Below are 12939 nucleotides of genomic sequence, written 5' to 3'. Positions count from 1 at the left end.
CGAATATTTCCGCATTACATCAGCCAAAAAAGGCCTTAAAGAACTTGCCTCGACTGAAGGCCGTTCGGTGTCTTCATTGATGGTTGCTTCCCCTGGCTGTAGGCCAATGTCCGAGCACTGCTCCCACTGCGGTCGCCAATCAACTGGTGATTGTTGTTGGCATCGCTGCCGAGTGCCAGGGCTGCTGCAAGGCTCTGCTGCTGCTGCTGCTGATGTTGCTGCTGGTGTTGTTGCTGCAGGAAATTAGCCAACGATGCCTTGACTGCAGCAGATGTCGGTGATGATGACGCGAGGCTTGTGGCCAGGTTTGGGTTGCCAACGCAACCTGCAAAAAAAAAAGAAACGATGCTGTGGTCACCATCATTAGCTGTATGTGCAAACCTCCCCATGTTATGCAAGAACTTATTATTATTAGTGAGCTTCTCTATTCCTTTCCCCAACACTTTTGGTTTACCTTGCCCTTGCATATGCTCTTTTCATTCCGGTTGATTTGGTTTACAGGGTTTAATGTCCAAGAGCAGGTCTAGCTAAGAGGGGTACCATAGTGCACAGCTACGGAAATTTCATCCACCCAGGGTTCCTTTAATATGCACTGACATCGTACAGCAGATGGATACCTTCTTTTTGCCTCCGTCAAAATCCTACCGCGACTGGCATTGAACCTGCACCTTTGAGTTCAGCAGTCCAGCATCCTAACCACTGAGCCACAGCGGCAGGGCCATCTGCATTCTTTAGTGGGAAGCTTCTGCAGAACTATGCTAAAAATGCAAAATGACGCCAGTGCTGCCAAAGGGCTGGCCACAAAGAGAATGGACCCAAGTAGCTGGATTAGTTGCACCAACCTCCAACAGAAGACTCAATGCTTTCACTGATGACATGATTTTACATGATGCTGCCCTCAAAATGTGGCTCTGGAAAATAAAATTCTGCATACTGTCCCAACTAGGGAAGTAAAACAAATAAAAGCAATAAAAGCTCATTTGCATGCAAAAAATGCAAGGGTCGGTTGGCTCTCTGTGCTCTTAACTTTTTCTTTTTTTTTTTAGAATTTGAAACATTTTTATATTCTGGGTGGAAACTGAGAGGCTGAGCAAGAGCTCAACAGCTGTCCGAGAGCAACATGAAAAGAACTTAGTAGTATCAGAGAAAAAATTAACAAGCAAGATTTCGGGAAGTTAAAATGCAGCAGCATATTTCGGATGAAATTCAAAGGATCACAAATGCACTTGGTAAAGTTAAACATGCAGTAGGAGAGCAGCACAACATCAGTGAGAAGTAATAGGTTCAGGCTAGACCAAAGACAAAGAACCACCCAGATATTATCGACCAACATTAATAGTGATGAAACAATGCACGCGTCATTTCCAATAATGTGCGAGCCCATTAAAACAGTAAAAGGGGTTGGGGTACTATCATGCTATTGATCACTCCTCCCTTAACCTTTGATGACGGCAGCTTCTGTCACTGTTGTGTTACCAGTGCGGCTGTACACTAAAGCCTTATGTTCACTGTAAGTTGCGTTCCTTTCATTGCTGTGCCATCACATAGGATGCATTCTACAGTAAAATCTCGGTGATATGAATTCGGTTGATACAAATTTCGGGATAATACAAATTTGCGAAATTCCCCAGCCGAAGTGCATTGTGTACAACGTGCAAAATTTTGCATGTTCCGAACACTGTCCCGCGCCATTACGGATGATACGAACGCGCTAACTGCGACCCCAACCTTGAGCACTAAGCACTGACCGCGATCATCAGCCGCGCTGTATGTTCGCATCACAAGCAGGTTGCGATGACGCGATTTCTGTCAGGCTCATGCAGCGAAAAGTTTTCAGCGGTGCTTGGCCCATGAACCACAGCAGTTGGTGGCAGCATTAGTGGCGGGTGCGCATGAACCGCACATCACTGGCTCCGCGATCGCGATCCGCAAACAGCTTACAGCCCCGCGCGGCCTGCATGTCGCCATCTCCTGTCGTGCTATATGCGCCGCGAGAAGTACGCGGAGGAGGATGGATCGCACATCGCCTGCATCGGTATCGTTTACCACGCCGCAGAAAGTTTGGAGCGACGCGCGTCCGTTAGTATTCGGCGGCGTACGAGGCGGGCGAGCACGGGCCACACATTGTAGACTTTGCGACGGCTAGTCGCGCTGTACGCATCGCGAGCAATCTGCGGCGCCACGCGGCCGGCACATCACCATTTCTTGTCGTGCTGTACGCGCCGTGAGAAGTCAGCGGAAGCATGCGGCTCGCATTACGCACGTCGCTGACATCGCAATTACCTGTCACGTTGTGTGCACTGTGAGTGGCCAGCTGTGACCACGCGACCATTATAAACCTTCTCAGATATAAATAGATCTGTGTGACTGCTTTCTCATGCTTCTGCACACTTATTTTCTTTCGTTTTGATGATACGAATGTCCAGATGATAGGAATTCTTTCGCGCCCCCTTGAGATTCGTATCACCGAGCTTCTACTGTAATTCACTGCTGGGTCCATACAGTGGGCATAACATAAAGCTTTATAGAAAGGACTAGGCTTTTACGACACACCAACACTGAAAATTTTAACACTTTGATTGCTTAAAAACTGTTTAAGTTTAAAGCTTCTTTCTTTTTAAAACATGGGGTTGAATGGAGGTTGACAGCTGTAGAGGTTGAGGAAAGGAGAAGAGTCTTACAAAGATGCTTCATCTCTGCACTTTAATAACTTACTAGATAATAGTTGTTTTGTGTAGAAAAAAAAAAGTAAGCCCGAGTCTTTGCTCAATACTAGATGAGAAAAACTGCCTTCAAGAAACTGTGGGTGCATCTTCTTTCAACAGGTGAAAAAGCACCCTCACAAAAAGTGTGAGCTGTATCTTTGTGGAATAGACAAGAAACTCCCTCGTAAAGGTTTGAGACAACTCCCTTGCAAAAGGTGTCAGTATAGACTAAATACTAGCAAATCTGAAAGAAGCCAATACTTACTTTGTTGGTGAGGCTGTTGCTGACTTTGCTGCTGCTGCTGCTGTTGTTGTTGTTGTTGGGCTTGCTGTTGCTGCTGCTGAATTTTGTTCTGAAGGTGCTGCTGCAGCAACTGACGCTGAAATGACTTCGAGTCAGCAACTGTCGTCGGTGTGGCAACCATGCCCATGCCAGTGCTGCATTGGAAAAGCACAAGAAAAGAAGCAAACAAGTCTTGATAACTCTTAAGCATAACTTCTAATGCATCCATACACCTAAACAGCGTGGAAACGCACTCTATTTACCTCATTTTCAATGCCCTGTTAAACATGCTTTAAAACCTGATTTAGCTAGGATAAGCTAAATAAGTTAGCAAAATTTAAATACAAAACATTAAATACAAAATATAAGAATGAATCTTGGCTACTAAAGCAATGTATGTACTTATTCTGCCCACACAATATGAAGAATAGACATCAGTATCATGACTTTCTGTAATGGGCTTCATGTTCTGCCACTTAATGCAAGAATTTGCAGTGGGCCATTGCATGGCTGTGGCATTCTTAGATTGGGAATCTGCTAGAACAGTTCGCTCTACCACCTGCAAAAATCAATTTGAATGAAACTTGAGCACTAAGGTATCAACATGCCTTTGTAGTAGATGTTATGACGTTCAAAAACATAATGCTTTTCTACTAAACCGTCTTGAAAAGTCACATTTTCCAAAGTTACAAAGAGGGCTCACCGACTCTTGACCTCGCTCCAAACTGGCATCACCTCGAGCACGTGAGGCAGCCAGTGACAAGCTACTTTTTCTTTCAGAAACTTGCACTGAACAGCCCATTTCGAAACTTGGTCTGCCTTTGCAGCTATTTCCGAGTAAAAACCAGCGTGAGGTCTGCTTGTCTAGCAGTGCATGGTGCTATTCACTATCAAGACCAAACTAGTTTGGAGATATGCCAGCAGCCAGACTCATGCAACCTGGACACTAACTATTTCTATTTCGTCATCCGTGCACAAAAGGTCAGGCCAGGACTCTGTCACAGTTCCGGTTGCGTAAAAGGCTGCGCCAGCTGTGTCACTAATTTTTCAGGCCGCTGGTGACGGGAGACTAAATATAAGACTCCCCGGCGTCCTCTTAAATCGAGGGACACACCCGCCTAGAGACGCAAAAACAAGCCGAAAAAAAAAAAAAAAAAAAATATATATATATATATATATAAAAAAACTTTTTTATTTTAAATGTCAGTGCGGACTAACAGGAAAGACGCAGATGCCTAACCAAGCCATTCTGCTAGACTTGGCCTACTGTCACCAACACCCTAACTAAACCTACTGTTAAACCATTAAATCTTTTTAAAGAGAGCTGTGTTCATACTGAAGGACTTCTTGAGGCCTATTCATGACATCGTCACTAGGTGTTACAGCTTTCAGCCTTTCAGCCATACACAAGGTTCGTACAGGTGGCAAAGAAAAAAATTCAAGGATATTCAAGGAATTTCAAGCCACCATAGGAGGATTTTCAAGGCCCCCTTCGAGGGCTTAATTTTTTTTTCCATGTCAAAGATCCTCAAACAGTGCTCTCAAAACGTCTGAAATATTTATTCCACAAAGAAAAAAAACATCACTACGCAGATTTGCTTCTATTGCACAGAAAAAAATTAAATATAGCTTCATAAAATATCACAGTGAAAGTTTGGTCATATCCCGCAGAAAAGTAAAAAATTAGTTTTATAAAATTGTTGGTTATTTCCTATACCCTCACAAAATATTGTCCACTGCTTCAACTGCACAAAACAAAAAAATCCTTAGGAAGCAGCTCCTCAGGGCTACTTCAGGGGAGCTCCAGCAGCTTTTGTTGAATTTGGAGCTTGATGGCGTGTAGCTCCTCACTCTTGTCTTTGGCCGTCTTTCTGAGGCTATTGAACTTTACAATGTGTGTCACATGGTTTTCTGCCTCTGCTTTATCAGCATAGGCATTTGCAGATGCCATGAGATCATCAATTGTCAATTCCAGCTTCTTTTTCTTTCTTTTCATTGCATCAAGCTCTTCCTCAATGCAGTGCTTTTTTCTCTGCTTTGAAGCTTCAAGGTCCTGCTTTTTCTGGGCTTCCAAGTATGCTCCATACTTTTGCCTTGCAGCTGACACAGCGATCCTCAGTTCCTTGGTGATTGGAATGTTTAGAACACCACCTGCTTTCTCAACCGCATCGCACACGATCTGTTGTGAAACATATGAAAGGTCCTTCAGATTCTCAATGCCCACCTGTCGGTTTACACTGAATCCAAGCTCGACAGTTGCCTGGCTATGACTGAGGACAAGCAGAAGTTTCACAATGCTCCACAACTTCGAGTAGGTTGAACTGAACTTCAAGAGATCAGGGTAAAATTCATCCAGTCTGTCAGCGCACTTGTCAAATTGTCTAAGCTGATGTTTCTGCTCGTGCAGGAGCTCCGTGTACTCGGCCAGCACCGTGTCTCGAAGGTGATCAGCCATTCTACCTGCAGTGATGAGGGTGTCCAACACTTTTCTGAAACCTGCAAGGCATTCCTCTGGCTTCGAGCACATCTGTCGTGGGTCTAGTGAAGAAAGGCCCCTAAAAAATACAAAGTTCAAGGGGCTTCTGTCTAGAACTTTCTTTGTGGCACTGATCAAAAACTGTTTACATTCCATCCGGAATTGAAACACGTCCTTTGAGTTCACTTTAGAATTCTTGAGAACTTGCTCTGCTTTGTAGCCTATATCCACCTTTTCAAGTGGAACATGGTTCTCGGCATTATCAATGTCGATCTTCAGCAGACCCACTATCCCTTTGGCAGACAGGATCGAACATTTCAAAAACTTCGTCAGCAGCTTTCTGAGAACAGTTTCTAAATCCCTTGCAAGGAAAAAAACCATTGGTTTGTCTGTCTGGTACTCTACCAGAAAAGGGTTCAGTGCCATCGCCACACATAAGGCAAAATTCAACTTTGCTAGCAGCAAAGCATCACAGCAGAACTCCCACAAGTTATTGAACGATGCACATTTTGGCAGGTTGACTTTTTTTTCTAGCAGCCTCAATGTACTTTTTCACGTCAAACCACAACAGCAACGCTCTCTCAATTACAGGAATATTCTCCACCCACCGGTGGGCGACAAACTTAAGAGGAAAGGTATCTTGGCCTGTAACTGCCGAAAAGTCCTGTCTCCGTGCTGGAGCACCTTCAAAAATTGCACTCAGACTAGACAACAAGCAGTCAAGTCCCCATTTAGTCGCTGAAACTCCAGCCCTATAAGCATTGTGCACTGTGTGTAGCCCACAAGTGCCTAAGTCCACACACAGAACTTGGTGGTTTTGTTGCAAGTGCTCTTGAAGACCTTTGAAGAACTTCAGAGTGACATTGGGCCCATCCATCGATATCTGAAGAATCTTGGCAAGAGGCAAAGGCTCGAGGGCGCTTAGCAACTTTTCCTGAATGTCATAGGCTGTGGAATGCCCCATAAAAACGGAGGTGTAATACCTGGTCGTCACTTGGTGAGCAGAGTCCCAACACCTCACGTGCACATCCATTTGCTTACTTTGCAGAAAGTCATTTGCCGACTCGTCAAACAGTACGACATAGAATTCACACTGTTCTATTTCTCGCTGCAATGCTGAAAGAAAGAAAGGCTTGAGACCGTGACACGTCATATAGGCGCATTTCTTCTCACCACAAGAAAACGCCTTTGCCACTTCACTGTCCGGAAACATGCGCTGAAATAGCTCCCCTGCTTGGGATGACGACCGGTACGAAAAGTGGGATGTCACAACTTTCAGAGTCCAAAGAATTTCAGCGTCAGTGACAAGCTCGTGCGCTTTGCAAGCATCGTTTAGGCTTGGCGACTGCGAGGAACGCGCTAGTAGACTGCTCTACCGCGACCGGCGTCAGGTACCTTTTCAACGCGCTCCCTTGCGCTACCTTCATTGTGCCAATATGCTTGCCGCTTTTCATGTGACTTTTTAATGCGGATTCACCCATGGCAGTCACATCCACAGTTTTACCGCAAAGCTTGCACTTAGCCCGCTGCGGACTCGTTGTATCAGGCGCAATCCACTGCTTGTATTCGTCATGGTGGAGCCACGTAGCCTGAAACTTGCTCTTTCCGGGCATTGTGTCACATATGAAAATATCACGTGCGCTGACAGGCAGAAGCCACGCTCATTCCAAAAATGCAAGCACTAGGGCAACGCCAGCGTAGACACGGCCGCACGGCTCGATAAACCTATCTAAAAACGTTGGGCTCAGTGAGTGATGGCGATGCGACAGTGATGGGACGACACAGCCGCGCGCCCACTGCAGTGTTGCCAGCCGCCTAACGAGAATGCGCTAAATAGGCTAAAAATCAATACGTTTCCTTCCCCGCAGTTCATTCAGAACTCAGTCAAGAATAAAAGTTTAGCAACAAAAACGTTTTCATGACGAAAAACACCAGTTCAAATTTAGTATTCAAGGAATTCAAGAATCTTCAAGGACCAGTCATAAATTCAAGGTTTTTAAGGGCCTTGAAAACAGACTTCCGTAATTCAATGGTATTCAAGGTTTTCAAGCACCTGTGCGCACCCTGCATACAATCTTCTTAGGACCACCTGAACTGTGTTCCACAAATCCATGTGGTTCTTTGGGTGTAGCACGCCTCTATCCCTAGCTCTTCTTAATGGAAATTATTTTAGACTGAGTATAATTTAAATGCTTACACCAGATTGTTTCATTATACAGTCAGCCATCATTAATTTAATATTGAAATATTTTTAAAGCACCGTGTATCTGTATGCTCATTGAAGGGACAGAAGCTCAGACACTTGAAGTTTTCAAACATCTTTTGAAAGCTGTTAGGTGTTCACCTGGCTTTCTCTGAACAGACAGAGTGCCCATTCTAATCCATGCCTAGCGTAAGTCCAGAAAATATCTGGGCACATAGTAAAACTGAACACCACCAACATGAAATGCATGAAATTTGCATCACTGTTCCGGTTAACATACAATTTCACTCACCTCGGCACAGTGCCTGATGCCAGTAGACTGGTGGTCTGAGGCTGTGAAGCCACCATCGCCTGGCCAGATGGTGACAGGGTGAGGGTGAACGTGGTGATGGGCGGTGTGGCACTCTTCAGGCTGTACGCTGTGGACACTTGCTGCTGCTGTTTCTGCTGCAACCGAAGTTGGGACCTGTATGGAGAATGAGACGCAAATTCCTTGTAGCATTCAAGAATGTGCTCAGGCAGAATGCCTCTACCACCATTTGGATTGTACTCCAACTTCGGAGCTCCAGAAAAAAGTTCTACGCAACCTACAATACACGTCAACATGTGAGCAGACTGTAAACTGTCAGCGACAAACTCTAATCCTGTCCAATTCAACGATGACTTGCCTCTGCAGCTCACGCTGGAGTTCCTCGATCCGCTGCTGCTGAATCTTCATGAGGTCTTCCTCAGTGCCAGATCCAGAAATGTCGGTGTCAGCGGCAGTGACTGGGGCAGGCGAGGAGTCTGATTGCCCCATCAGCAAGTCCCCACCACTGCCATCCACCTCCATGGGAACCACTGAGGGCGGATTCCTGTGTTGGCCAAGATGTGAGCCACACGTAAGCGAAAAAGGGAGCGACGTGATGAGGTGCGCAGCGAAAGTGATCATCATTCGCTTTGTCGCCTACCGGGAAAGATACATGCTCATGACGGCGCGGAACCGACGGCAATGTGAAACGGTGACGACGCCCTGTGTTGCTGGCATAGTACACCGCAAAACCATTTGCAAATGCAACAACAGTCATAACAATTGCGAGAATTGAAGTATTTTGTGACAACATGCAAAATAACAAGCATTTACAACACACCCCATTGAATTTGAAGCATTTAACATGTGTTAACTGGTGCCATACAAGTAGTCACGTGACTTTTCTTTCTTGCCGGCGATTAGATGTTTACTGAATCCTTGGCCCTTCGCCATTGTTCATACAAAGCATAAAATTTATGCGGCAATTCACGATGCAGCGCTAAAAAAAAATGCGTAGAAACATTACAGTGGTTGGTGCAGCAAATCTCTGCAGACCCACGCCCAAAAGTTATGTGAGCACTCCCACAACTCCTGGATTGACCATAAGCAGTAAACTTTTAGGCCTTCTAGACATCACTGACATCAATGTCAATATATCAATTGGTCTTCTCCTCTTTGTATAATAAGAATGTTTTGTAATCAATTAAAGCATAGTCTCTGAAAACTTCATGCTCAAAAAAGAATAAAAATCGACTGGGAGAAAGGAAAAAAGCCAGCACACGCACCCATCATTCATCTCGTATGAAAGGCCAAGATAGGGAGAAGGCGGGGAGAGCTCAGAGACATCTGTCGCAGCCTCCACGGAGGAGACCGGCTGGTCTGAGCCGGAGCCACTGCTGCTTTGGGTTGCAGTGGAACCAACGTCTGAGAATGGCTTCAGCCTCTCGATGAGCTGTGGCTTGGACCCCGACACAGGAAGGTTGCGACGTTTAAGCTCTGCCTTCAGGTCACTCACTGCACGAGCAGAGAGACAATGGCAAGAGTTGACTTGACATAACAAAACCATATCGAGATTCCCACAGACACGCATGTTAATGCAACAACATTAAGAGCTTTAATCGCACCAAAATCCCGCCTACCATGAGACAAAATTGCCTGGTTGGTCAAGAAAGCGATGTCAGAGATCAACCATGAATGGGTGTCAACTGATGTGCTGACAAATGCAACAATAATGGTGCAACACACAAAGGAAATGCAGCTGAGAACTCAAAATGCCATTGCATTCCCACTTAGGAAGCCATTTCTTTAATGAAGCCCAAGAAGGGCAAATTAGTATAAGTATGACTACATCACCTCCATGATAAAGTCCTTTCCCGCTGACATCTGGCACCAGCTTTCAGCCATCCTGTTCCTAAAAACCCCCTAACTGCAAGTGCCCATCTGACTTTGGAGATGAGCGATGCTAACTCCTTCTTCATTATGCAAGCATGCGTGTCAACTTCAAAGCTGAAGAAATATTTACTATTCACAATCTCTCCTCATGCTACTGGATGCAGGAATAAATGACATGCGTGCATCGTGAAACCAGGAGACGAAAAAACAAAGGCATGCAGTGAAATTGTTTCCGCTTTACAATTATATAGCCAATTCGAACCACAGTGACTTGGCTAAATAAGCAAATGTTGGAGGAACTTGCATGAGGAAATTACTATACTCCGTTTCATACATCAGGTGCAACGCAGCGAAAGCTACGCAAGTAGTCCGCAAGAAGAAAACAGGAGGCGTATCACTACGCGCTCGTTCTGTAGGCGAATGGTTCCTGCCGAAACGGGCTCTATTCCGAGCATACACGTTTGCAATAACATGCTTCGCATGCTTAGACATCTTCACAAAGCGGATCTTATAGAAAAAATGCGCACCAAAGAACCATTTTCTCAAAAAGAGATGCGCAGCGCAGAGGGCACAGCCAGCGCCATCTGGTGGCACAGTTGGCAAGGTTGCGGAGCAGCAAAACGCGGCATGAACAAAAACGACATAAAAAAACGTACAAATTAGCCGAATCCGACCTTTTCTCCCTAAAAAAGGTGCTTTTTATGAAGTTGATGGGAATAGTAAAATGTATTAAGCTTGCAGACAAAGCAACTATTATTTTCTCTCGTCAAGAGCAGACACTATTTTTTATCGCGGATGCGGAGAGCGCAAACAAGAGCTGTATCTTTGGTAGTGTTGCACTTGATGTATGAAACGGAGTATAGGGGTGTGCAAATATTCCAAATTTCCAATGCAAATTGAATATGTTTGTTATTGTATTTGTATTCAGGAAACTGATATTTGTAATTTTCGAATATTCGAAAATTGCCTAACACACCAAAAATTTTCAAATTTACCACAATTTGATCGTACTGCATGCTTCACTGCAATGCTTGGCCACATGGACTATGCAGTGAAGTGTCCTTAAAATGCAATGGGGTTGTTTTGTGAAGAGGGCCTTTCCGAATGTGTGCGCAAAGCAAAACATTTCACGAAACTGAGAAAAAAACGTCATTCTCATTTCGGTTTGATTTGAAATGCAGACATCTATTGTACAGGTGTTCATCAGATAAAATTACTCTGATGTGAATTGTTTTCAGCAGATTTTTTTTTTTCCAGGCCCATTAATAATTCAAGCTTTCAACTTATTTGGACATTTTTCCTAAAGGCTGAATTAAGGAGAGCTAGCTCTAATCGGCAGCGACATGACAATTCCACCTGTTTCATGCAAGTTCTTGCTCTGCAAAAAAACTGCTAAACGGAAAGCTTTATAAAATTTACTCTTAATTTTTCAGTATACTGAGCACACCAACTTGATTTTATTTGCAAACACTATGTGAAGATGAACAATGTTTGGGATAATTTTTAGTTCCATTCTTTTTTTTTTCTTCACTTTCACTGATCTGATATTTAATACCCAACAACATTTTTTACCCACATTCATATTCGATTCCTATTTGAAAATTTCAAAATTTGCACACCCCTAGAAATTGCTGTTCTTCCCTGTTCTGCCCTACGCAGATATCAATGCAAAAATTGGTGTTCGAGATCATAAAGATAAAGACTGCGACAAAAAAAAAAAAAAAAAAAAAAAAAACTTTTCTGTGATGACAGGCCAATAATACATGCGTTGCCTTCACAAGAAGCCATTTATCTTATCAAGGCTGCAGTATATATATATATATATATATATATATATATATATATATATATATATATATATATATATATATATATATATATATAAAGGAAGCTTTTAAGTGTTAGAACAACAAGCAATTAACAGGTCAGTGGTAACATGACCTAGGCCACAGACGACCGGCGCTCACCTAAAATGCTCAAGGTGAGGATCTATCCTCCGATGATGAGTTACACCCATCAAAAACAGTTTAAACATCCAAAACCAGCTTTACAGGGACGGGACGAGCTCGGCTTGTTCAAAGCACTCAAGGGGTTGCTTGCACAATTCTCCATGCCTTCACGTGAATGTGAAAAGGTCTGAGGAATGTGCTAGCTACCCTACCGCTAAGGTTGGCTTTCCACAAACCTGCAACTAACCTTCTTGAAACTTTTTTGTGACTGTTTGGTGAATGACCACACACAGACTTACCCTTCATGTCCTCAAGCTTGGACCTCGTCCGCGGCAAGTCAGGTGTGACCGCCATCGCAATGGGGGGTGAACTGACAACAGGCGGCGGAGGCGGTGGTGGAGGGCTTGTCAACTGCACCGGTGGAGGTTGCGATGCCTCACTCACCACTGGCTTCTACAAAAAAAAAGGAAGAAAAAAAGAAACTTAAATGGAGCAGTTATGAGCAACATTTTTCAGCCGTGAGTAAGTTGTGCCAAACTAAAAAAATGATTGTTGCCTTTCAAGTTGCCTCTCATCCTTAAAAAATAAATAAATAAATAAAGAGAAAAAGACCAGTACTTACACTTTCATCATTTTCTTTTTTTGGAACCTTACCATTGGCTAGATACGGCAGACAGCCAGCATAAATGGCAAATCTACACTTGTATGGGTGCGGCCCAGTAAAAATGAGCTCGCTGCTGGCAAGCAAATTCACCAAATCAAAGTTTTCGCGTCGTTGCTCTATAGAAGAAACACTAGGAACAACTCCATTCAAACTGTCCTCCGTAAAAATGGCCGTATGACTATTTCTAACTATGCTTTTATAGGGATAAAGGACAGATTACCGAGAAAACTGAATGAAAAGGAATTTACAACTGACATCTGGAATAAAATCTCGGAGCAGCCTAGCCCCAGGGATCCATGCATAAACTAAAATATATCGACACCAATGCAGCTGTTACGAAAAAAAAAGGTGCACCGAGGCATTCAAAGCAGTGCTAAGATGCTGAGAAGGAAGAGAGAAGATTGACAAGGCGGTGGGTACCTCCCCCTCTATCTTGTCTATTTCTTTCAAGGCAAGAATGCCATCCCGACCTAGTAA

At 44.0% G+C, this 12939-nt stretch overlaps 1 protein-coding gene and 1 pseudogene across 1 annotated transcript in view; both read right to left on the bottom strand.

The window, feature by feature from the left end:
* Positions 1-12939, bottom strand: part of Mrtf (Myocardin-related transcription factor) — a 62081-nt gene that overhangs the window by 5034 nt on the left and 44108 nt on the right. The window contains exons 12-17 of the mRNA XM_084605407.1: positions 12098-12251; positions 9243-9471; positions 8336-8521; positions 7960-8133; positions 2971-3143; positions 49-325 (exon numbers count right to left, since the gene is read on the bottom strand). Of these exons, the coding sequence (XP_084461533.1) occupies positions 49-325; positions 2971-3143; positions 7960-8133; positions 8336-8521; positions 9243-9471; positions 12098-12251 (1193 nt within the window). The remainder of the gene's footprint in view (positions 1-48; positions 326-2970; positions 3144-7959; positions 8134-8335; positions 8522-9242; positions 9472-12097; positions 12252-12939) is intronic.
* LOC146190060 (uncharacterized) lies at positions 4532-7521 on the bottom strand (annotated as a pseudogene).

The sequence above is a fragment of the Amblyomma maculatum genome, chromosome 5 (assembly GCF_055883805.1).
Source record: "Amblyomma maculatum isolate TAMU_Amacu chromosome 5, ASM5588380v1, whole genome shotgun sequence".
NCBI classification, from domain to species: domain Eukaryota; kingdom Metazoa; phylum Arthropoda; class Arachnida; order Ixodida; family Ixodidae; genus Amblyomma; species Amblyomma maculatum.
The sequence above is the reverse complement of the archived record's forward strand: the minus strand, read 5'-3'. Positions and strand labels throughout refer to the sequence as shown.